At 34.2% G+C, this 26,935-nt stretch overlaps 1 protein-coding gene across 1 annotated transcript in view; it reads left to right on the top strand.

Annotated features, from left to right (window-relative positions):
• Window positions 1-22,257, top strand: part of LOC129575939 (uncharacterized) — a 45,369-nt gene extending 23,112 nt beyond the window's left edge. Inside the window, exons 2-6 of the mRNA XM_055460179.1 lie at window positions 2,296-2,441; window positions 6,911-7,068; window positions 7,286-7,430; window positions 7,517-7,566; window positions 21,733-22,257. Coding sequence (XP_055316154.1) covers window positions 2,296-2,441; window positions 6,911-7,068; window positions 7,286-7,430; window positions 7,517-7,566; window positions 21,733-21,858 — 625 coding nt within the window. The 3' untranslated portion in view covers window positions 21,859-22,257. The remainder of the gene's footprint in view (window positions 1-2,295; window positions 2,442-6,910; window positions 7,069-7,285; window positions 7,431-7,516; window positions 7,567-21,732) is intronic.
• Window positions 22,258-26,935: the final 4,678 nt, after the last annotated feature.

Raw genomic sequence — 26,935 nt, forward strand, 5'->3', positions numbered from 1 at the left:
GGCCGCTCAAAATACTACTTGCCCGTTTACTTTGCTAATACACATTGAATGCAGTGCTTTCCTCATAGTCATTGCGAAAAAATTCTTATTCGAAAAACACAAGTTACAGGTACTTCAATGTGAATGAGTCATAATTTAAATTTTTTATCAGTTACTTTCCATATAGCCTTAAACGTAACGACTTCAAACCGTTTTCACTTGGACTTTGGTCCGATTTTTTTTCACTCTTCTAGGAATAATATTTATTTTGATAAATTTTCGTAGAATACCCTTATTTCGTTTTTGTGGTGTAAAAAGAACATTGTAATATGCAATTGGGTTCTTGTATATAAGTCGGTGTGAATTAAAAATGCCGGGATGTGTGTTGGAAGTGGAGTATGCTATATTTTTTATTGCATAACATAAAATAAGTGATATCAGTCCAAGCGAAGTGTTTGAAACCTTTGATTCGTATTAATTATTATCATGTGATATTGAGTTTAAATGTCCTACAATCGAATTAAAATATGACTACGAATAGAAATATTTCAGAAAATTCTATTCCACTCAATTAATTTTCTTCCAATCACTTTTGAATTACTTATGACTTTTAGCAAAGTTTTGCTTTTGCTAATTGTATTACCTTCTTTTCAATTTAAATTTTGTATACTTTATCTTCACTATCTACATCAATGTTGATGCTAAATATGTGTTCTTAATTGTTGAATAGATTTGAATACAAGAAAAGATTTTTAAAAGAAGGGATACTGAACATAATAAAGGAAAAACAGGTACTGAGAAGTACTGAATTTCATTTTAGTCTAGGATAGAGCTGTCCATGAACCGAAAATATTCGCATTTTCGTTTGTTCGTTCGTACCCAAATCTTGTTCGTTCGTTCGCAAAATTTTTTTTATCGTTTGTTCGTTCGTTCGTATGTGTTTTTCACTTGTTCGCAAAAGAAGAATTCTTAAGAATAAACAATTCCAAATACATTTTTTTTTATAGTGAAAACTCATTTTTTTCGAAACTGATAAACTATTGAATAAAGTTTTCCATGATTTTATGTATAAAACTTACACTTCTTCAAATAGAAAATTGATTCTTCTGCGAACACATCAACGAAGCAGTCTGCTTCACTATAGAAAAATTGTGCGCAATAGACAAACGAGAATGGACATATTTTGGCAACGTTGCATTGTTGCGATTATAAATGGACGTAAATTCTCGTTACGTCTTCATTCATAATCGCTGTGATGCAACGTTGCCAGAACATGTCCATTCTCGTTTGTCTATTGCGCACTATTTTTATACAGTGATGTGTAAATGATACGGTCAAAATTTAACGTAAGTGTGAGCGAAATAGCATGAGATTTCGCTGGAAATTTCGGCGTCCGAGGGAATAGGAACTTTCGAGCTGGTTGAATGATGGCTCAATGGGAAACTATCGATTTGCATTATAGGGGTTTGGGGGCAGTGGACACATTATTTTTGCCGAATTCCGCTCGGAAAGACGAGTTTTGGCTATGTATAGATTTTGCCATATAAACCAATGTAATCACAGCGGCACATCGAAATCACTCTGATAAATAAATAAATGAAACCAAACTGAAAAATGGCACATGAACAGAACAATCGAAAAAATATAGCAAAGAAGCAATATGCGAAAGAACGTAACATGAAAAAGTAGATTCTTAAAAACGTTACATGAATTCGCACTGAAGCGCGTCATAAGAATACTGTCGCGACGGCCACTCATGTTACATTCGCAATGGTTGGAAATTCATGTAACGTTTTTAAGAATCAATTTTTCTTGTTCGGTTCTTGCTGTAACAGATCTGTATTCCCATTTTTATGCTCAGCGACACATTTATACTTGAAATAAAGCTGAAAAAATTAAAAATTGCAATAAATATAATAGAAAAAAAATTAAATCACATAAAATTTGTTGTGGCTACGATTAGTAGTGATACTTAACATGTAGTACTCACGATACTTTTGTTATTTCTGAAGCAATATAATACTTTAAACGACAATTAAAATGTCGGTTCATATTGGATGAAAAAAGATATTTATGCATTTATTTTATTTATTTGTTATTGTTGCTTGGACTAAACGGATCTCTTATGGAGACTTTGTTACTATTATATATTAACAATATTATGGGGGTATGTGCAAAACGTTATAGAACAATTTTCTTGACGTCATTGTGATTTCCAGTTTGAAAAAATCTTACATTCGCATAATAGAATTATTATTATTTAATTTTAAAAAAATGTCAATAACCGTAATTATGTGATAATTGATTATATTCAAGTTACAGAGTCGTTGCTGTTGTGGCAGGAAACTCTGAGGCGGTTACTTTGTTTGGTTTATCACCAGACACACAGTACCAACTTACGGTTACAGCCGTTTGGAGTGGAAAGAAATACCGTAGTCGACCGATCGTCTTTAGAACACTGGGTAAGCTACACAGTTATTAAATTTCATGACAGAGCTTTTTGGCTTGTTTGTATAGAAATAAATCACTTTTGGGATTTGCTTGTAAATTTCAGCTGATATATCGACAGGAATAAGTTTTCTAAAAATCTTAGACACTCATTTTTGTTCAGTTTTTGACGAGGAATCGAGTGGCAGCTTCAGTTTTCATTTCTGATTACCCGTTTTGAAAAATTGACCTGGTTGAAAGTAGTAGGATTTTAGTAATACACGAAGTGTAGGAATGTAAAATAAAGACTAAAATGGTTTATTCAACTTCAATTATAATGCGGTTCCAAACCGTATGCGTCGCGTATGTGTGACATACGCGTGCAACGGTTTATTTTGGCGTTTATTAGTCGCAAGGCGCACACTATTGCATACGAATGCGTATGCAGGTGTGTGCCTAGTCGGCTTTACATACACTTTACATAGCAAATTAACCACTACAGGATTGGATTTCATTTTACTTTTCCGCAAACTTTGTTTGTTAAGAGAAGTATTGGTTTTACTAGTCAAAATTTCATGACATCTCCTCTTTCGGGCCACTATAACGTCGTGCCAAGAAGACCTATCTGCTTCCAAAAATACTTTGTTTACTATGAAAAATGTGCAAAATTGCGATGTGCGTATGGCTTCGTTCGCGATTCATGTTCGCTGGATATCTCAAAAAGTTGACTACATAATTGAGATCTGTAAGAGCCAGAAGTTTTGGCGTGTCAAGACAAAGGTTCGGATTGATTTTGAGCCCATTCTGATTTACCAATTTTGTACGATAGGCCTCCGACTGATGACCTGAAAACGCTTGTAAAATGACACTTTTGTATGAAAAATCGCCCAAAAAGCCATTTTTCAGGGTTTTGGTCAAGGCAAACTCATATTTTTGTGCAAAAATAATGAAGGTCTGTGAACAACCGAACACCTACTTGCCCATAAATTTGGCCTGAAATCGACATTTTTTGAAATTTCCTCCGAAAAATACACTTTTGTATGAAAAGTCACTCAGAAAGCCATTTTTTAGAGTTTCGGTCAAGGCAAAATGATGTTTTTTTGCAAAAATAATGGGTATTTTCTAATAACCAAGCACCTACTTGCCCATAAATTTGGTCCAAAACCGACATTTCTTGAAATTTTTGAAATTCTATTCGAAAATGACATTTTTATATGGAAAATGGTCAAAATAGTGATTTTCTAAGCTCAGAAGTGCTATGAAAAGAGTTTTCATTGAAATTTTGGTTAAATACTAAGCGGGAGGTAAACCAAATTGCCACGGAGCGGAAAAGTTTGGATTACGTATGTAATTCGTTTTATTTTTACTTTCACTTCAATCAGGTAAATTTTTCAAAATGGTACGTCAGAAATGCAAACTGCAACTACCATTCAATTTCTCGCCCAAAACTAAATTAACCCTTGTCCGCTGCTCCAACAAAATCACGTATCTGTCGTTACAGTGTAAATTTTACACTCTATATAAAAGAGCTAAGAAAAATGAAAATAATGATAAAATGTTGGGTTTTTCTATATGAAATGGTTGAACGTTCATTATTTCTTCCCAAGAATGAAGAAATAGTTTATTTTTGATGTCGTTTTTAACCCTTTATCACATTTCGGTTCCTAAAGTAACCAGATACGCCAGACGCTATAGCTATGAAACCACTGAATATTTTTACATTCTTGTTTGGAAACAAATGTAGGGAAATGAACTAGCTTTCATTTTATACTTTACAGGCTTCAATCGGCTGGCTAAATGGAAAGTTTTTTCTGTTCATGTACTGCTGTAAAAAAAATGCGAAATTATAGCAGAATTCCACATTTTTCCTCCTCTTATCTTGTGGGTTTGTTCATTCTTTTCAATTGTCAAATTAGGACTCGTAGGACCAAAACACATCAATTTAACTTTCTGCATCATTAGTTTTATGAAATTTAATTTTTTCAAGCTTTTATAGTGATTTGACACTTTTGACTCTTTTCCGATTTTCTCGACAAATACGCAATTTTTCAAAAATCTAAGTATGAGGTCTTTCTCTATTTATTGTGGCACAAAACATATATCAAAATGATTCAAAAACAAAAAATTGTGCATCAAAAGGTTAAAATTTTTCAGTGGGGTTTGAAAGCCATATGTTGGGAAACACTGAAAAATGGATAAATTCCGCCATTATTATAGCCTATAATATGACTATAAAAAACATTTTTGAAACAAATCATGATAATTCCTGACTATTATGAGTAAATTTTTGTGCGTTTGTCCCATATTTTGCTTACTTGGGAGCAATGAATATGTATCTAGAAGCCATCTTCTTTAGAAACATGCAGTCAAACTATACAATTACAACAATAATAACACGTATTGAACTAACATTTTCGGCACGTAATACAGTCAGGTTATCGATCGCTTGGAGTAGTGCTTATCGATCAAATTGATTGAATTGTTTTATTAGGACAATGTAATGAATTCTTTCCATCATTTCCCATATTCTAAACTCACTTATCACGTAAATCGTAAGTTTGGTTTGACATGAGAAAAATATATTGACTTGATAATGTGAGAATTTACTAGAAAATTTCCGATTTTGAGCAAGGAAAATACGCCCTAGGCCCATTTTTGTGTTTTATTTGGTAAAATATTGCTCTAGAAACTAGAAAAACAGTTGTTAAATTAGTTGTTCCCAAAAACAACACCTTTTAGTTCACATTATTGTAATAAATAGAACAAATGTTCGAATAATAAAAACTAATTACGTTCATGAAATAATCATTGGTAAATTTTTTTCGAGGTTGTCCTCTCAATTTTGTCCAAGGGTGTATACTAGGGGCCTCACGCCAATTTCCATATTTGAAATATGAACAAATAATATGAATTTGTTTATGTTGCAACATATTAAACAGAAACGTATGCATAATTTCAATTGTTTCAAACCTGAATAATAATTCTAAGCCAACTTAAAAATTTCATTTATTTGTTCTGAAAATTGATATTGTTTTAAAAGGCTTGAAATTATTATTCAGGTTTGAAGTCTAAGTTTTAAGTCTGCTTCATTTATTTTTCTCAAAATTATCATTCAATGCGTTCAAAATTTGTCCAGGTTAAAAATCTAACTTCTCAAACCTTTTGGAAGTTTTGAAGAAAATTCGGGGAATTTCGAGTTATTTTCAAGCCCAAGAAACTAATCCACGAAAAAATCTTATAAATTGGAAAAATATCAATTTTGGAACAGTATCAATAAGAATGCAGACTCCAGAAATAGAAAAATTGTTGTTTAATTTTTTCAAATTTGATGATCTTTGATCCAAAAAAATTAAAGTGTGAACTAAATAAAATTAATCACTGAGAACTATTATCGGAATTGCAACTAATAATATATATTGGCAACACATATAACCAGGACTGGTGATATTCCTAATACTAGTAAATAGTGGGTACAACTATAACACGAAATTATGGGATAACTCAACAGAAATTACATTTGAATATTCTTTTTCGTGATAACTTTTTTCGTACTGTGGCTAACTCCAAAGTAAGAACGTATTTACAATAGTACGAAAATCTGTGTTAGTGGCAACAGCATATTTGATACCGATATTGGTTGTATTTCCAACAGAAATATTTACGTTTGGTGTTAAATACATCCGTTAGTACCAATTTTCGGAGATAATTTACGAAATAGTGGTAAATGTAGGAATAGTACTAAGGTTCTAGTGTTATTTTATCACTAAAATCGACTAAACACGTGTTGAAGTAAAAGAAATATTTAGACCCTATATGATTTTCGCATTCCGTTTTAAATGAGTTTAGTGGTTTTAGTATCATCAATTCAAAGAACAATGGAAATTTTGGTATCGATGATTTTGTGCAGTTTTGACACACAAACACATACCCATTTCATGTAAACGCACACAGTGCTACATTTAACAGCCTCTGTAAGGATTGTGCGGCTACCCGCTTGTTATTCATATACCAATGAGAAAAATGACTAGAATGACGTTCGGTTTGGCGCCATCTGCAAGTAGGAAGTATTTTGCCATACAAATACGTTCAATTGTAGCTGTCATTGGTTGCTGTCATTGATAGTTGACAGTATATTTATATAGGAGTTTCATAGTTCAGCATTCAGCGCCAAGATGTCGCTTAAATATAGCATAAACACGTGCCCCATATAAAAACATAGGCTAATATCATCATTGCATATACAAATAGTACAGTTTCAGTTATGTACATATATGAATGTATGAAATAACAATGGTTTTTTATTATTCTTTGATAACACGAAATTTTTATTATTCTTTGATAACATAAGTTGTATTAGTTCGCGATGAATAAATTTTTGCAGTTTACATGTTGTTATAAATTATAATAATCTAATTCCATTTAAGAAAATGTTTTTCCTTTTTTTCTACAGATGAAATAATTATTCGAAATCAAAATATATTTTTATATTTGTCTTGTATTTCAGAGCCGCCACGAAGTTCACCTCAACAAGATCCAGGAGCTTTGGAAAGTGGCAATGGGCCTCCCGCACCACCAGTATTTGATACTGGAAATACTATCACATACCCTGACGAGTACAGTAATGTAGCAGCGGATAATTCAACCGTACGCGAACTTCCAACGGTAAGTATTGCACAGGAAATTTATTTCGAAATAGCTGATGTAATATGAAATCGCAATAATGCACAATGACTAAACAAGTTAACAAACAAACAGTGTTAATTGGTGACTCTGAAGATCGGGTTGGGAGTTCATTTTCCTCCACCCATGAATATATGTCTGACAATTATCGCTTTTTATATGGTTCAATGAATATTTTTTGCTATCATTTGTTTTGCAGGTCCGAGGCGTCGAAGTAGGTATTGTAGTTGTAGTATTACTCGTATGGGCTGGAGCGATAGCGTTATTTTTTAATCGTTGGGGTAAAATACGAATGTTACTTCCATATCAGCCGGACTATAAACAAGAACAATTAAAAGTTCCCGGTTAGTTATTCATTCTCAATAATGTTTTGACAGCTTTATTTTCTGTTATGTGATTAGTACATAACCACTTAATAAACATTTACCAGGCACTGGCGTTTGTTCTGCTGGCACATGCAATGGTCAACATTCACATCAGGTAATTGTTTTACTTATCAAATTTTACCATGGAAATATGACATTCTAAAAAAACAGAACGAAAAGAAACAATTGGGAAATTCTGAACAAACGCAAATCTAAGTGTGGCTCGACCAAATAGCAAGAAAGCTCATTCAATAATCCAATAGTTGATGTAAAGGCAAAAATTTAAAAATTCATTACACCGAGAAAATGCCCAAAACCAAATACGCAGAAAATATTTCGTTTTGTCGAGCTTCAAATTGTATATATAAAGGGGATTTGGAAAATCCGATTTTCTACACTTCTTTTAGGGCGCCAAAAATTGGGAATTTTCCCTGGGTGGCAATAGTATTTGCGTCACCTTCGATATCGATGTATAATAATGTTTCCACTTTTAATGAAATTTTCATTTTTTTATTCAACTCATTAAGGATTCTCATTATATTATTGATTTGAATCGTTGATATAGTTATACACATACTGAGTCTGTGTGAGAGTATATGATCTTTGTTGTCGATTGCATAAATATATTGCCGGAATATCAAAAGAGAGCCAATGACATCTCTGAACCAACTCATTGAATGATCGAATATTTCGAGCAACTTTTTTCAATCGTGTGTGGCTTGAGTTGAATATAATCAACTTTTCGGCGACACTAGCAGCTTCTCTGCACACACACATCGTAGAAGTGAGTACAAAAATCATAGTTTTTTGGCAAATGCATCGAGTAACCATTGCAACACATCAATACGTAGTAACGGCCCACAGAGAAGCTGTTAGCGTCGTCGTAAAGTTGATTATATTCTAGTAAAGCCATACACGTTTGAAAAAAGTTGCTGAAAAATTCAATGATTCAATGAGTTGGAATTGAGATGGCATTGACTGCTATGTGTCAAATGACTTAGATTTGAAATGTATTGTGGCACTATATCTATGGTCGATTGTATTTTAGACTCGAAATGTCATAGCTTCGATAATTTACTGAAGCTTTATTATTATTTATTATCAACGTCCTTCAGGACTGATTATTTACATAGTGTACATTTAAAATATACTTAGGCATTTTAATCACATTTGAATCACGAATCATGAAAATCGTACTTTATATTGAAATATTCGTCTGGTAATGATTCTATCGCGTTTTTAAATTCAGTTCTAGAGTCATTTTCTTTAAAAATATTTCCTACTCGGTTGAAATTTCTGCACATGACTAGAAAGGGATTGTTATATAAATAATTAGACTCTACAGTAGGTATTTTAATGATGTCTGTGTTTCTTAAGTTATAACGTTGATTTTTGTTAAGTCATATCAAGTTGTTAAGTGTCGATGTTTCAATGTTCTGTTTCATGAGATCGTAGATAAACATTATGCCGCAATTGATTCTCCTTCGAGCTAGGCCGTTCAATTTGAGTTCCTCAAATCTTTCTGCATAAGGCCTTAGACGGTAATGTTCGTCTCGTTGTTGATTCGGTAGGGCCTACAAGACGAATTGTTTTTGAACTCACTCAATTTGGCGTTGGTATTTATTAACGTTGGGACTATACACTACACTTGCGTAGTCAAGATGTGAACGGACTAGGCGCATGTTCGAATCGTATCTTGTGTGAAGATTCCTCCGATCATTCTTCGTATTAGTGCAAGCATTCCTTTCGCTTTATTCACTTGCTTGTCAATATGTGGAATCATTGTGAGCTTAGGATCGATGAGAATGCCGAGGTCTTTGTGCTCAGATACTCTATGAATCGTTTCTCCGTTCAACTGGTAGTTGAATTCAATGGCATTTTCTATACTGTCATAATGTGGCATTTGGTTTCGTTGAGCTCGAGTTTGTTTGTTTTGCACCATCGCAGAAATTCATCAATAGCTTTTTGAAGCTTTATTGCATCTTCGAAACTTCTTACGATGCAGTAAATTTTTGTGTCATCAGCAAAGTTTTCCACTATGGCATCGACAATTTGCTCCGGTAAATCGTTAATAAAAACCGCAAAGCAAGTTGGAGATTGATGGCCTCCTTGAATTATTCCTGAAGTGATGGCCGTTTCCGATGAGAAGCTGTTATTTGCGTTCGGTTTGTCAGAAATGACCATTGCCATTTCAACATAGCTTTTGCTCACGCCTAATTTGGCTAGTTTTTCCATGAGAATAGAGTGCTGAACTTTGTCGAATGCTTTAGAGAAGTCAGCAAAGAAAACAGAGAATATGGTGTGAGACACACACACACGGAGTGAAGGTTAATGGATATGACTATACAACACAGAGAAAACTGAATTGGTGAACCCTGCCAGTTCTATTGGTGAAATGCAAAAGTACCAATAGATTACATTATTGAACCCTGACGGTCTATTGGTGAAATGTCAATATATATGAAATGTCATTTCACCAATGGAATTTTTCATTTGTATTGGTAAATTCAATACAATAGGCAATGTTAGTAAATTTGTCACTTGTACTGAAATTACCAATACAAATGAAATATTCTATTGGTGAAATGACATATCACCAATAGAACTTATTTGCTTTAAAAATGTTGTTTTGTATGTGAATGTATAGTCATTTCCATTAATATCTGTTACAAAGAAATGTCAAAGCAAACAAGACGAAACATACCCTTGGTTGTTATGTATCAATGGAGACGAACAAATGAATTTTCACTACAGATGTCGCTACATCAAGTGAAAATGTCATTGACTTTGAAAGGAAAAGTGGAGTGTTTTGGCTCAAAAGGGCCTACTTTTTATCCCAAAATTTTCATTTCAAAAATGCACTATGTCGGAAGATATGCGATAGTTGACATCGAACTATTTAGTGAACGATTCCTGGGTGTGTTCGCATCCTATCAATTTGGGATAAAAAGTCTCTGAAATGGCTTTAGGCGAAAAAGTCATTGACTCTGAGAGAAAAAGTGGAGGCTTTGGCACAAAAAGATCAACTTGATCGCGTTGCTTCTTCAAGTTGTTCAAGTTCATACAAATTAAACTCATAATCACCTCGGAATCCCTGTCGAGTTGTGCTCAGAATTTGGTCAAAGAAGAAATGATTTTTGAATGTAAAAACATTGCTTAATATTTTTCCATATCTTAGCGACATCTGTGATTTTCAATATTCAAAACGTCTCTATATTCTCAGGAGTGCGTCCCGGAACATGTCAAATGAGTTTGACATCACAGATATTAATGGACATGAGTATACTATACATGGAATGCAAAAGTTACTAAATTCGTTTTTTTTAAACGTGCTTTCGAACATTTATTTTAGATAATCGTCTGAACTACATGAAATCACATAAAACTTGAATAGAATTCGAACTGATAACAATATAATTAGTTCAATTTCAATGTTCTTGGCATAAAACTTGGGTTTTGAGAAGTTATAAACACAATTGAGTTGCTAAATATACACACTCAATATTATAGCGACATCTATTATTAAGATAGCTTGTAGTAAACACATTCATAGCAATTCACTGTAGTTGCGATGTTACCTATTAAATTCCCCTGTGGTATGTAGTTAACAAGTGTGAAACATGAATGTGTCAGTACTACAAGCGAATTCAATAGGAAACATCGCAACTACGGGGAAATGCTATAAATGGATTTACTACAAGCTATTTTAATAATAGATGTCGCTATTATATTGAGTGTGTATTGTAACTTTGTTACGAAAACGTTGTAAAGAACGTTTGCCTATATTTTAGAGAATCATGCGGGGTTGAATGAGTGAGTCAGTCAAAAGAGTCAGCGAATAGGTTTTGGATTATCAATATAATTGCCTAAATTTTCCTATCTTATGTATGTGCTGCTACGTGTATGTGCATTTGCACGCTGATAGCTTTTCCCCATTGGATAGATTTTGATGGTTCTATTTCAAATGAAGCATGCACCGAAGGGCTTGCGACGAACAAATATATATGAAATATCTTCAAATATATTCAAATATTTCAAATATTGAAGCATTATTTGTTTACAAAATGCATCTTGATATTTCGTATGTTTGACATATTTGGCTATATTTCAAATATTTCATATATTTGAAAATTGAGAGAAATATTTCATATGGATATAGTCAAAATAATATCGGGTAATACCAAAAAGCGTCAAAATGTGGCTTAAATATGCCTTAAATATATCAAATATTCCAAATATTTGAAATATGACGGAATATGCCTGAAATATGGAAATATATGAAAATATGGCCGTATTTCAGGCGTCGCAAGCCCTTCGCATGCACGGAATGAGAATAGCTTATTAAATCAAAATCCATATTTGGTGCCCCAATGGGCAAATATCGTGCCTCCATGATTTCACCCGAATCATGCATTTGTATATCGTCCATTCGACGCAAAATTCAATTTGACGTTATTCTCGTTTAAAAATTACAAAGAAATAGAACAATATTTCACATATATTTTGAAGATAAATTGCAATCCTCGATTAATAGTTTGAAAAAAGTTTAAATCGTACATAATTTTTATATCATTTTTAATGATAGCAATTAAAGCCCGATTTTCACTATAACAAAATGCCCGATTTATGCCGTTTTTAATAGTGGAAATCGGGCTTTAATTGCTATCATGGAAAATGATATAAAAATTATGTACGATTTAAACTTCTTTCAAGTAACTATCATTTTTCATCGTTTTACATGATTCTTCTTTATATTTCAATTTTTTCTCCAGCTGGAGAATGGAAAATATTTTTTTTCAAAGAGTCGAGTAATGAGTTTTAAGTTGTCCAAAAGATGAACAAAGTTAGTCGCTTCGAATGGACAATATTAATTCGGTGTTTCGTGTTTCAAACAAAAATTGAACAAGTCTCGAGTACAGAGCAGATCGACCAAGGATGAAGACTTTGGATTCGCAAATGTGCGACTGGATTCGTTGTGATCGCGCGCGCACCCAAAGAGGTATTGTCATCGTGTCGTTTTCATACTATTGTGTGATTTACATAATTTTGTTGACAACTTGTAAACATGAACGCTGCAAAAAATTATTCGGTAATACAACGGTAATCGTTGTCATGCCTTATCATTGCTAAGGAAAGAAAAAAAACAAATCGTGAATACCAACGCGTTAGCGGTTCGAATCGACAAATTTCATTTATCACCTCGAATTGACATTTTAATTTAGTGATGACAGTAAACGTCTTGTAGAAATAATTCTTATTGCAAATTGGACTTTTCATCGTACAAAGAATCAATTTTTTTTTTATTTGAGTTCAACTTTTTTTACAGTTTTTTACAGTTTTACAGGCGTTGGATGTTGCGCTCATGTTTAAATTGGTTGTGGCATCCAACTACCGGACAAACATGGTGTCGAACAAGAAGTGGCGCTTCAGCCGCTTCACCAACGACCTCATCATCAGCCATATTGTCATCAAACGGTATTTCTACCGTTTTATTTGATGGAAGCATTTGAATTGAGGCATCCATACTCTCTACGATTGCTGTATTGTCGTCCGGTTGTACGGCCAGTGAAAAATGCTCATAAAATGATTTTGCGTTTTTTACTGGCGTTACCGTGTTTACCCAGTGTTCAACAGTGGTCACAGCACCATTTGTACTAACGATTGATTCTTCAGAATTCAAATAAACGTAGTGTGGAGCTGAAAGAAAGAAAAACCCGTTGTTATCTCAACGGCATTACCACTCGATGTAGCATTTTGACTTGCGTTTGTCATTTGTGCCTTAAGGGCTAGCTTAAGGGCGTCAAAATCACTCTTCAATTGATTGAACGAATCTTCGTCGATCGGCATTTTTGTGCCACTTAAATCTGGCCGAATCACGTCGGGATCACCAATGTGGGTAAATCAATATTTATGTTCATGTGAAATGAATTTACACCAACGTTTCGTTTTTTCTTTAGTTAAAACTCTTTTAATAAATTCAAAAGGTGAAACTAGATAACAAAATTACTTAACTAATAAATCGTATTCGAATGGAAAAAGCAAAATGAAAAAGGGTTCGGTTGAGCCTAGGGGGTAAGAACACAAGCGCTTGAGACGAATTAGTACGAATATTCGTGAATTCTTGTAGATTGTGTATACGAGACATTCGCAGCGCAGTGAGTGTACAACAACAATAACAAAGCCACGAACGCATGAATATATGCGAATACATACGAATGACACAACTTGTTCCTAGCCCCTAGGGTTGAGCGGTCGAAGAGAGAAGAATGGGTTGACACAAGAGAAACAATCAAGTGGCTGTGAGACGATGACAAGTGTGCTGCTCACGCACACACTTGCATTCACTGACGTGAATCCGAGTGTGTGTGGCTGACACTTCTCGCCGCCGCACGGCGAATTTAAGAAATGATAAAAATCTAACGCTAGGGTGTGCTCGCCACACGGTTGAAGTTAGAAATTCTAAATCTCTAGTCGCATTTAAAAATAATCTAAAGTATCTGTTACATTCAGCGCAGTAAATAATTCGACATCTTTCAAACCGAAATTTCTTATCCAATTAGTTAAAAGCTAGATAAAGTTTGTTATTTTTCATCTGATTTTTTCCATTAATGTTAATTGTATACATACGGACGGTTTAATATTTGCCGGACTGACATTTGAAAATAATGCTGAAAAACAAGTACAGTTCTGCCAACCAAACAATGTTAATAACAAAAACACAACAATCAAATCGTACATAACGTTGTACATGCGTTTATCGTATATAAAATGGCGTCTGCTCAATGCTAACAGCTCGGCTATATATGCAGCGGGTTTCGTTGTCTGCTTTGTGCATGGGGAAATTCACGAACGCTTATACTCACAAAACTCATACAAAACTCACATCAAACTCGAAAAACTCGGTCAAATCCGTGTCAACTTCCAAAAAATTGGATCTTTTCAATTATACAAAAAATACACGTCCGAGCACATGAATATGATATATGGTGGAGAGAGCGCCCATATATATATATAGAAATTCCTCTCTACATCGGATAAACCGCTCTATTACCACATGTCAAGATGACAGTCTCTCTATCATATTTTGGCGTGTAATTGATTAAAAAGGAATAACAAAGCGAATTACACAGCCAAATAAATTTTACAATTTAAAATATCTCCCTAAATCAATTTCATATTTCAACTCAAATCGACCCACAATTATTTTTTCTTCACCGATTTTCAAAATATTGCTTAATCATCTTATTTAAATGGAAAAAATAAGATCTGCATACTCAGTTTTTTCAATTGTCCACTAGTTTTCCCGGAAATCAATTTTGATTTTGTGATTTTCAGTGCAAAATCGACGAAAAAAAGTGGAAATTTAAAAAAATGACGCAAAAACTAACTTTTTTCAACAAATTAAAATTTTGAAGTGCTGTAACTTGAAAATAATTCCAACAACTTTAGATCCGCCAGGATCACTGAATAGTGGCATCCTTTAAGAATCATAAACACGCTATAGCATAATGATAATATCACTCGTTAAGTTTTTTGTACCAAGATTTGTTACTTGTCAAAAAGCGTTATATATATGTAACACGGGGTTGATTCGAGTTAAATATGAATATTCACAGATAACTTTCTAAACTCGAACTTTAAATTGCCCGTGAATCGCCCTTGGCTTTGTGTAAAAGTATCAAAAGTATTAGTGTCTTTCACTACTCACACATAGTTACTTTTGAGCGATGATTTGTTTCTTAATTATTTTCCTCACTGTTTCGGCATTAATGTTAGATTGAACATACCCGAGTGGACTTAAGCGCGAAATAACTTGAGCAAAATTTTGCCGTCATTCTGTAGTGGCGCTATACAATTGAAACCCATAGAACGAAAGAATAACTCATGTGCTCTTTATCCATAATTAAGACGGAAAAAACTTAGAGCAAAAAAGAGAAAAATAAAGTGGCGAGCAAAAGTGAAACAACTGAGCATTAAGCGAAAAAGACGTTTTCTTTGTATTTTTCCCGCTACCGGAAAGAGATAGCGACTAGGTGTCTCTGGCTTATTTCTACTTTTTGTTATTTTCTACAATAATTCCGAAGACACCTAATCGTTATCTATTTCCTGTAGCGAGAAAAACGCAAAAAAAAACATCTTTTCCGCTCAATGCTGAGTTGTGTCACTTTTGCTCGCAATTTTATTTGTCTCTTTTTTGCTTTAAGTTTTTTTCCGTTTCAGTGAAAAATATCGTGATCAAGAAAATAGAAGCGAAAATGTTATGAAACATCCCTCCACTTCGTTTTGCATTGAAATGACGATAGTTCACTAAAGAAAATAAATTCAGACGTTCTGGGTTGCAATTTTGTAATTACTAGAATGAAATTCGTCTTCTATTTATGCATTAATTACATTTAATGCATATTGTGTTCATATTCTAATTCACGATACGGTATCGTGTACTTTCAACAAATGTAACTAAAAGAGCCAACGCTAATAATAAACATAATAAATACAATACTTTCCAGTCCATTTCCAAATGATTCATTTCAAAACGTTATCCTATATTTTTGTATTTTCGTGCTTTGATTTTTCATCTACAAATGATAAAGACATGCAAAAAGTGCATGTTTGTATTTTCATAGGGGTTTGCCAGAAAATGCAAATAGCACAGGATATCAGAATGTGAATAAATTTTAATATGTACGTGTTCTCTATTGCGGAGTACTGCAATGTAATGGTTGAGGCCAATTCATGAACGTCTCGTGACAATATACCATTAAATTCTCTTACCCGGCCATTTGTCGGTTAAATTTTTCTTCGCTTTGCCATTTCAAACATTTTTATTATTCATGAATAAAAAAGTATATGCTAGGTGAAACATTTTCAGCCCCTGGTGATAATTGAAACAGTCACTAATTACACATTGGAACCCGCGGACAACATTTGGTTGATCTCAAATGAATATTTGACATGTCGTTAAATATCGGATCATGATTGATAGATTTTTCTATGTGGTTTTCCTGAGTTTTAGTTGAAACTTGAATGGCTGCCGCCAAATCAACTGAAATGATTTAAATGTTTTGCCCGTTTTATTTTAGTTTGACAAAAATTCCATGACAAGTGGTATCAGCATATTCAGGCATATACACTGTTTAAAATTTACGCCTGAATATAGAATAATATTAATATTTCCTTCCAGCCTTTTCTCAGTGTGCCAAACTGCAACAAAAACTGTTGTTTTGGAAAAATTTTTGAAAACTTTAGGTGCGGCTAATAATCTAAATCACTCAGAAATGTGGGTAAATTTGAAAATAGTGCCAAATTTATACTACAGCAGACGCGGGTTGTTTGAGTATATCCAAAGCGTGGAAAGTATCATAAATACAATTCTGGGAAACAATAACCCGTGTGAAAAAATAGTAACTGCACAGTAAACACGATGGTTCTAACTTTTAGAACCGCAATATGAAATTTGGCACTAAAATCCATTTAAGTACCATTTGTACTAGAAAAAGTTCAAAATGTACTAAATCAAAAATCAAAGCTTCATGTATTTATTATAGAACTTTTGAACTTTTTCTAGAGCAAATGGTACTAAAACAAAGTTATGTGTCAAATCTCAACATTGCTAGAATCATTGTGTTTACTGTGTGAGCAGTCAGTTATCTAATTTCGGACAAAAATTACCTACTTTGATTGACATTTCAGTACAAAGTGTAGTGTAAGTCTATCATAGTTAACTGAAATCATTTGAAATTACAAATCAATCTAAGTTGCTTCATTTGGGACAAAGTGATTTTCTTAGAACAAAAACATCAATTCAATCAACTAGAGTCAACTGAAGTTATAGTCAGTCATTTTTTTTCACACGGGAATCGGTCAAAGGATCATATCTTATCAAACGAATGGTATAAAGTTTCAAGCCTGGAAAGAACTTTTGTTTGATAAGCACGCTATTCGAAATCGTTCTAGCATGCTTTCGACAATAGCTTAAGAAATCACACAACCACACTGAATACTTCAATCAAGTGGATTTTACTCTATATATGTATATCTGGAACGAAAAAGGGAGAATGTGACATTGCTTAGAGTTTCGTTCAAATCAAAGAAACATTGAATGCAATCTATTAAATTGGTAGAATTTCAAGAATCAGCGCACACAATACCATCTTGAAGAACAATGTGATGACTTTTTTTTATCTCGAAGAGTTGCAAGTGTGCATGATTTCAATTTTGCTTTTCAATCAGTTTGCTTATTCAATTATGTTCATTTTTGAAAGCTTTTGGAGCGTTCATTTTTCCCATCTACCCTCTTGTTTCGCTTTTGGTTTCTTCATTTGAATCTAGAGCTTAGGATGAGTATTGTTTACTATTTCAATGCGACAGCTGTAAAGGAAATACAATATTCAATCCATATGTAAACAGCGAAAGAAAATTACAAAGTATCTTGACGTTTGCAAATATTCCTGGTTAGACGGGATTGTTAAGAGTAACATCAGCAGGAAAATACGAAAATGTAATGGAGAAATATCAAATTAAACGAACAACTGATGTTTGAAAGCGCTAAGAACAAAAACATAATATTGCACCATTGAAAATGCTTGCGTCTTTATATATACTAACCAAGCACTGGTTCGGACATAGCAGAGCGTGTTTTGAGCTGACGTCAGCTGCTGAGCTCAGCTACTGACGAGTATGCGTTGCGTTTTTTTAACGCATTTGCAGTATAAAATTGATTGAACGATCCAATGTTATGATTGCTTACCCTTTCGTTTTTATAGACTGAAAATGCATTAAAACAACGCAACGCATACTCGTCAGCAGCTGAGCTCACCAGCTGACGTTAGTTAGTGCTGCTGACGTCAGCTCAAAACACGTTCTGGGACATAGCAATATGCAAAACATAAACGCGTGCGGATGACCGTGCGTCTATGTTTTGCATCACATATACAATATTTGACACTTTACGGATTCTGTACAACCAACACAGATACATTGTATACATTGTACTGAATCTGTATAACTTGTATCACTTGTGTCAGCGCATCTCAGATGTTTGATAGCTAAATTATACCGATTCAGTACAATGTATCTGTGTTGGTTGTACAGAATCCGTAAAGTGTCAAATATTGTATAGTTGCTGTAAGTGTATTTTGTGTGTGATATTTATACAGTATAAAGCCTCTGGGTAAACATATTTCTATGTCCGAACCAGTGCTTGATACTAACTCTACCTCCTGTCACGTCAGGACTTAAAATAAGCATTTTATTTGATTCTCATATTGCTGAAACTTACAGGGGCGTAAAAATGAAAGAAAGAAAGATAGTGATAGAAAAATTCCTTGATTCTAAAAGTGATTTGTGTTGTATCCCATTTATATGTTGTTGTAAAACAGTTCCAGGTTAAATCTTATCCGCTTAATTGTGACAGGCTTTGTTATGCGCTAAATCCATCACGCTGAATGAATTCATGCGATAGATTTATGCGATAAATGTGATGCGCTCGCTTTGCGGTGAACGAGCTCTGTTGCTCTTCACTATCGCTTAGCGATGCGTTCACTGCAAACGTTCATGCCACGATCCGACAGCCAAAACCAAAAACACATTGATTCTTATGGTCACTGAATGTACAGAATGTAACAAGAGCGAAACTAGTGAAAATATTCATGAACTAACATGTAATCACAAAGTTTCTATTTTAATTGCATTGAAAAACACAAGAACAACGCCTGAAAGTAGTCAAAATTGCAAGTTTCAATCATTTAAACATGAATAAACATGTAAAGCACGTACATATTTCTGTGACGTAAAAAGTCTCATGCTATCGGATCACGGTTCATGTGTGAACAAGTGAAGAGCTCGAATGTCTTCGACCAACTGTCAAACAAATCTATGAGTGAGATTGAGAGTGGTGTATATTTCTATGGTGTATGTGTCGCTCCGCTCCGTTCTGCATTTCTGATATTTCTTTGTTTTATATATTTACTAATTTGTTGTTCCACTTCTCAATGAAGCAGCGGACTTGTCGGCACACTCGTGGATTTAGCATTTCACTTGCTTTGGCGATTCGTGAGTTGCCGAAGCATCATATATGCAGTACACTCGATTTTTAACGTGAAAACCTATATTCGATACATCGAAGTTGGCCGAGGTATGATTTCGTTTGCGCGTAGCGCGTATGCGATTCACTTGCGATATATAGTATATAGGGATTCACGTTATATCGCAAGTGAATTGCTTACGCGCTACGCACAAACGAAATCATACCTCGGCCAACTTCGATGTACCGAATATAGGTTTTCACGTTAAATATCGAGTGTACTGCATATATGATGCTTCGGCAACTCACGAATCGCCAAAGCAAGTGAAATGCTGAATCCACGAGTGTGTCGACAAGTCCGCTGCTTCATTGAGTTTCCACAACAAATTATTTTTTCGCGCACTAGATGAGATGTGTCTATCGAAATAAGTTTGTAGTAATCACGATCCGACAGTAAAAATCAAAAATACATTGATTCTTATGGACACTGAATGTACAGAATGTGACAAGAGCGAAACAAGTGAAAATATTCATGGACTAACCAGGGGTTATTTACCAAATCTAGTTCATATTTATTTGCACTAAGTTGCTCTTTTTATCGCTAGTTTGAACTGATTTTATGCTAGTTCGCTAGTTCGCTAGTTCGCTAGTTCGCTACTGATTTTATGCTAGTTAACTAGTTCTCTGGTTCGACTGTGTTGTATTTCTTGCATACATCTCTTACGAGTAAGAAGATTCGCACAAAGCGGACAAGAAAAACAACAACAATAATATTGAAATAAAAGGCTCTAGTTTCTGCTAGCTATTGCAATTTTGATGCTAGTTTGCTAGTTCTAGTTAGCGTAAATAACCCCTTGTGGACTAACATGCAATCACAAAGTTTCTATCTTAATTGCATTGAAAAACACAAGAACAACGCCTGAAAGTAGTCAAAATTGCAGGTTTCAATTATTTAAACATGAATGAACATGTAAAGCACATACACATTTCTGTGACGTAAAAAGTCTCATGCTATCGGATGGTGGCAGTAATATATCACATTAAAATGTACCCCTTTCAATAACACTGTAGTACTAATAAAAAAATATATATTTGCAAGTAATAATAAAAAAACAGATTTTTTTTCCTCAGTTAGCTTAAAAATTTCTTATAAAAAAATAACCAGACCAGTAGCCCACATTGTATGTAGTGCTAATACAATACAGCGGGTAGATTGAAATAAACACGGTTGATACCCCGATATCTATCACACCAATACCTAATATTGTGTAAAAACCCCGGACATTTTGAAAAACAGACATTAAATTAATACTTTATTGGTGAATTCTCAATCCATCGTTTCGCATTTTTCGGTCACGTTTTGAAATTTCACCATTTTGGGATTGATTCGTCCATATTACGCTCTGTGGCAGGTGTGGAAAAAGACAAACACAAATTTAGACCCAAAATTGACTGGTGATATATAATACATATTTTGAACTATGAAGACATACATTCGACACACACATTTTTAAATATAATTGACAAGTTATATTCAACACAGTGAAGCGCAATGGTAATATATTCAGCAAATTCAAAACCGTTCAGAGTTCAGTTTGCATTGCTTTTGTCCCTATCGGAAGATCACTGACTTGAATTGAGGCTGTGAGAATGAAAATGGCAATACAGGAATAAACATTCTGAAACGCATCAAGAAAAAAAATTCGCAAAAATGAATCATGAGTTCTGAATATGCAAAAGTGAAACATGAATTTACTTGGGCAGCATAGGAGGTTCATGGTTCACTTTTGCGTATTCAGAACTCATGATTCACTTTTGCGAATTTTTTTTCTTGATGCGTTTCAGAATGTTTATTCCTGTATTGCCATTTTCATTCTCACAGCCTCAATTATGAATGACGTTTAAAATGTCATTTCTCAAAAATGCCATTTCCAACATTTGGGTAAACCTTATGACGAAAGCATCTACTTACACTTCCAAATTATACCGTATAGATGCCGTTATTGCTGAATATTTTCCATTTACAGCGCACTTTGTTGGTTATATTGTATTTGTCATAATGACAATGTCATTTTGCAATTTTTTCGTAAGATTTGTACGTTATGAATGGCGCTGTGATGTAACGAAGATATAGGAACCTCGTTTACACTAAAATTTTCATACATATTTAATATGGCAAAAATATAAAAATTAAAAAGATTCGCTTATTGTTGTTGTTGTTTCATTTGAAATAATGCTTCATTGGGACTATGCTCGAAGTGTTTGCCAAGGTGTGAAGGATGTGGATTTCTTGATCGTTGTTTTAATTGTCCACGACGTGCACAGGATCGTGATTGTGGTTGTCAATTCGCATTGCTTCATCGAGTTGAGAATGAAGCGAGCTAGCATATCGAGGACGGTACCTCACCATATCCAGGTATTCGTCGTCAAAGTAGTCGTAGATATCGCCAACAGCCATCGATTATTGAACAACACGAACAAGACGATGAACAGCCTAATGAATGTGTGGGGAACCAAGAGCGCGAAAGCGACCAAGTACACGACGAGCAAGCACAAGAACAAGAACATGAAGATGATGATTCCTTTGAACTTACAGTAAGTTTTTTTGCCCACTCATATTGAGAGAGCAAAAATTACAGAAAAAACTATCAATCGACTGAATGAAAGCAAACAAAACATCCAACTGCACCCAAAATGCACTCAACATTGCTTCTACTTTTCATGTTCATTCCAAATATAAGAAACGAAAAGTGTCATGTTTTAATCCATCATAAGCGTAATATCTGTAAAGCACAATTCAAATCGATACTCATCAACTCAATTTTGAAAACATATATTAACATTTGCTTTCGTACAAATTGCACCGATATCATTTCAAGCTATATTTCTCACTTCTCACTGACATGTATCAATTTTACTGACACGCATTTGTTCAAATATACATCGGTTTTAAAAGCGATTCGGTATCTCATCATCATTATTTAGAGCTTTCATTACAATCATAATAAATACACATACACGGCATATACATTATACATGTATTAGGTGTACTAATTGTATGAAATTTTTTGTTGAAATATTTTCATCAACTACGCAATGTCCCTGTTTCAGGTGAATGGCAGGAAACATACAAACACATAGTCCGTGTGGAAATTGTTTTACTGAGTAGCTAGTCTACTACTTTGGGATAAATTGGCTGGCCATTGACTGTCAAAAATTGATTGCCTCGATTAAAATCAACAACTGTAGTCTTAACTTTATTTATAATTCACTGTTACTCCTTTCCAGTCAAAATGTCCTAAAATAGACGACTGGCTGAAAGAATAACTAAACGTGATTAGCTCCATACAAAATAGTTGATTTCAAACCAGTACCACTACATATAACTGAGTGACTGTTATTCATTTTATTTTCACACGGGATACAGGGCTATTTATACTACCGCGTTACTACTCCTTATTTTGTTTTTAAAATACGTGATACACACAGGGAAAAATGGTTGAGATTTTTGGTACAATGGATTTTTTTGTCGTAAGAATACAGTTAGACCCTCAGAAATTAGAACATTCAGAAATTAGAATCCCTCCGAAATTGGAAGAAGCATTTTGAAAGCATTGCGGCCTCTGAAATTAGAAGATTATCTTCTAATTTCCGAGTACTATTTTCTTTATGAGATTTATTTATTCACAGCGTTGTAGCTGTTGAGTAGTTTAATACACAAACGAAATATTTGGCATGAAACCAAGTATGATTTGCAATTTTTTGATGCTCTTGCAAAAAGTGCGTGCATGCATGTGTGGTCAAATGTTTAGAGGTTCGACCCAATAAATTTTTTTGACTTCAATAAAGATGTCATCGAATAATAAAAAAATCAAGATGATAACATTTTGAATTGAACAAAAATTATAAGCACTGCAAATTCTCCACCAATTTGGTGCTGACACAAAGAAAATATGACATTAATATAACATTTAACTCCATCTAAAACTCTTTCCAGTAGTTGTGTTTAAGTGAGTAACATTACCTAGACTGAATATAGCGGTTTCAACTACTTTCGGGCGAAATTATCTCAAACGGCTATTGTTGATGTACGGACAAATTCACTAATCCGCAGACATGCAATGGCTACTGGATGACAAATGAACCCGTGAGCACAAAAACGACTTATTAAACAATCGCCGAACAAAACGATACAAGAAAGAACTACCAAACAAAACACACGTTAAAACGTAACACAGCAGGACGGTACCGTTCAAAACGAAACTCCGCTGTGCTACACATTACCGCTGTGGTACGTTTTGTTCGGTAATTTTTTTTTTGTATCGTTTTGTTCGGCGATTGTTTAATAAGTCGTTTTTATGCTCACGGGTTCAAATCTACAACACACTCGAGTGCGTGTATTTGCGCGCACAATAACAGTGGCCGTTTGAGCGTCGCATAACAAATAACTCATTGCAGTTTACTTTTGAGATAATTTTGCCCAAAAGTAGTTGAAACCGCAATATTCAGTCTAGGTAATATTACTCACTAAAACACAACTACTGGAAAGAGTTCTAGATGGAGTTAAATGTTCAAACCTAATCCAATGTATTGAAACTCCATATACATGCTCGGAGTATGGATGCCAACAGTGGAATGCTTCGTATACTGATACATGTATTTGGTTGGAACTTGGTTGACGGAAGCGCCATCTAAAGAACCGATGGCGAATTCGTGATGTCTGTATGTTATACTTCAGGATGACGTTTGACAGAACGGAGAGTTTACTTGATTGTATTGTCGTTAGCCTTAGATTATCTAGGTGGTGTTTGCGCTCAATATCAGTTGTCAAATTCAAAGTGGATAGGAGAGTTGATGGATGCTGATGTTCGGGCAAATCTGTCTGCAGTGTCATTGTCAAGTACCTATCATGAAGCAGAAGAAAAAAAAACACTTTCAAGCGAATCAATAACATTGTTTATTCATCCCAACCTGTGCTTTTCTGCCCTAGGGGGATTTCTCACGAAAAAAATGAATGAATTCTTATAAATTTTGAAAAATTTCTTCAATTCGGTCCGATTCGATCAATTTTTGTCAATTCGTGTAAATAAAGGTACATTTACACTGAACTTTTGAATTATGCTTCAATGAAATTGTTCTGGAAGTGGGTTTTGGTGGATCTCAAGGATCGTTCAGAACTGCTCCCGGTTCTGGAAGTGGATCTTCAGGATGGACCAGGGCGATGTCAAACCGGATCTGGTCCATCCTGAGGATCCACCAAAACCCACTTCCAGAATCGGGAGCAGTTCTGAATGATCCTAAGGATCCTCCAAAACCCACTTCCAGAACACTTTTATTCAAGCAAAATCGTCATTTCAGTACGTTTTCATACAATTTCAATAAAAAAGAAGAAATAATAGAAATTTTTGCACATTTGCTCAAACTTTTTGTGTGAGAAATCCCCCTCTCTGCCATAAGAACCAATGTATTTGACGTGACAGTGAGTAGCGGTGGCGCCTAAATAGAGTCTGCGGCAAGTTTAGAAACTATCAATACTTCTACAAACTAATGTTGTTGCGAAATTCATGACAACAATAACAACAAGTATTGATAGTTCTTAAAAATGCCGCAAATTGCTGATACATCTTATTTAGGCGCCACCGCTATCTTGCGCCGGCCAAAAGTATAGGTTGATTCATCCATTCTGTGCAAAAAAGGCTGTGATGGCGCAGATTCACAATGCAAACGAAAGCGGATTGTTTTATCGATGGTCAACAATTCCTTGAATTTTTCTAGGGGAATATCACGTTTAGATCATTTCAAATATTCCAAAAAAATCCGATACATCTCTAAGAATCTTTCATATGAAATTTGGTGGATATTTGTGAATAAGGCAGAATAAGGTGGATATTTGCGAATATGAATGACATTTAAGCCGAGACAACGTCCGCCATCTTGGACAATGCAAGAATCTCAAATATCTCCAAAAATCCACACAAATCTTGATTATTTATTCGAAATATTCGAAAATATTTCATATAATTGAAGTTTATTCCAAATATCTCAACATATCGCCACTATTCTGGAGCGTGATAATCCCCTAGGAATTTTTTGAATTATTTTTGAAGAAAAGTTTTCATTAAGACCAAGCAAATGTTTGAATATTGTTTCTAACTGGTTGTTTGACACTTTTAACCTTCTGACTGTGTTTGGTGACATTTTTGTCGCTTTCATTATAAAAAGTGAAAAAAATAACTTTTCATGAAATTCCAGCCTTTCTGATCATGAAAATAGTAAACAATACAGCGGCACCTGGGAACTAAGTGCAATGTGTCATACTTTCAACGTTTGAACTAACACAGACGCACTTACACAGACACATACTTGTTACAGCAAACTATGTGCATGATTCTCTATTTCTCCAACCAGTCACCAGGTGCCGCTTTATTGTTCTTGTTTGACGATTCCTATCTATTTGTACAGACGATCAGAGAGGCTGTGAAATTCTTTATCTGAAACTTCAGGAATGCTCCTTTCGACCATTAAAATCGATTATATAAAACAAAAAATTTCTTTAAAAAATTCAATTTTCCATGTAAAATTAAATTCTGCACCGTTATACCCCTTTGACTGTGTTTGATGACAGAAATGTCACATGTGTTTTCTAATCAATATAATTATTACTGCATGTGATTTTTTTTCTGTATTTTACACTTGTACTTTAACTTTGAAGTCTTCTCAACTCAAAAAGCAAAAAGTTGAAAGAGAATTCCTGTATTTTCGGGTTTTTCTGACACATGCAAATACATCTCGATGACGAGTAGAAAAATCATCAAATCAGCAGCCTATTTCACCAAATGTTTTCATGAAAAGTTTTCATGAGATTTTCTTCTCAAGTTTTTTTGGTGAAACTAATGTATCTAAATGTAGCAATGAGAAAATCTCAATACAAACGTGAAAATATTCTCATTTTTTGACATTATTTCGAGCACAAATTTGAAATTTTCATTTATTTTTGAGCCAACCATGATGTGATCTCACATTTTTGTGAAAAAATCTCAAAATTTCAAGTTGGCGCTCAAAATAACGTCAATAAAATGAGAATATTTTCACGTTTTTATTGAGATTTTCTCATTGCTACATTTAGATTTATTTGTTTGACCAAAAAAACTTGAGAAGAAAATCTCATGAAAACTTTTCATGAAAACATTTGGTGAAATAGGCTACAGAATTCAGTTGACTGTCAAACGCAGCCAATGGTTCAAGAATAGATTGCAGTGTTATTTGATATAAATAAAGGCATAAATAATGAAGATAATATTGTATTCAATCGAATATCATCCCAAGAGAAACGGCCAATATGTTTATACGCTGTCTATCCGCCAAAAATACACTACAATATATATTCACGCTTATTGGACGCCGAATTCAATATATATTCTAGTGTATTTTCGGCGTATTCTTCAGCGTGAAACATATTGAA

Source organism: Sitodiplosis mosellana, unplaced genomic scaffold (genome assembly GCF_009176505.1).
Source record: "Sitodiplosis mosellana isolate CC-2019 unplaced genomic scaffold, AAFC_SMos_1.0 Smas_scaffold_6170, whole genome shotgun sequence".
Lineage (NCBI taxonomy): Eukaryota > Metazoa > Arthropoda > Insecta > Diptera > Cecidomyiidae > Sitodiplosis > Sitodiplosis mosellana.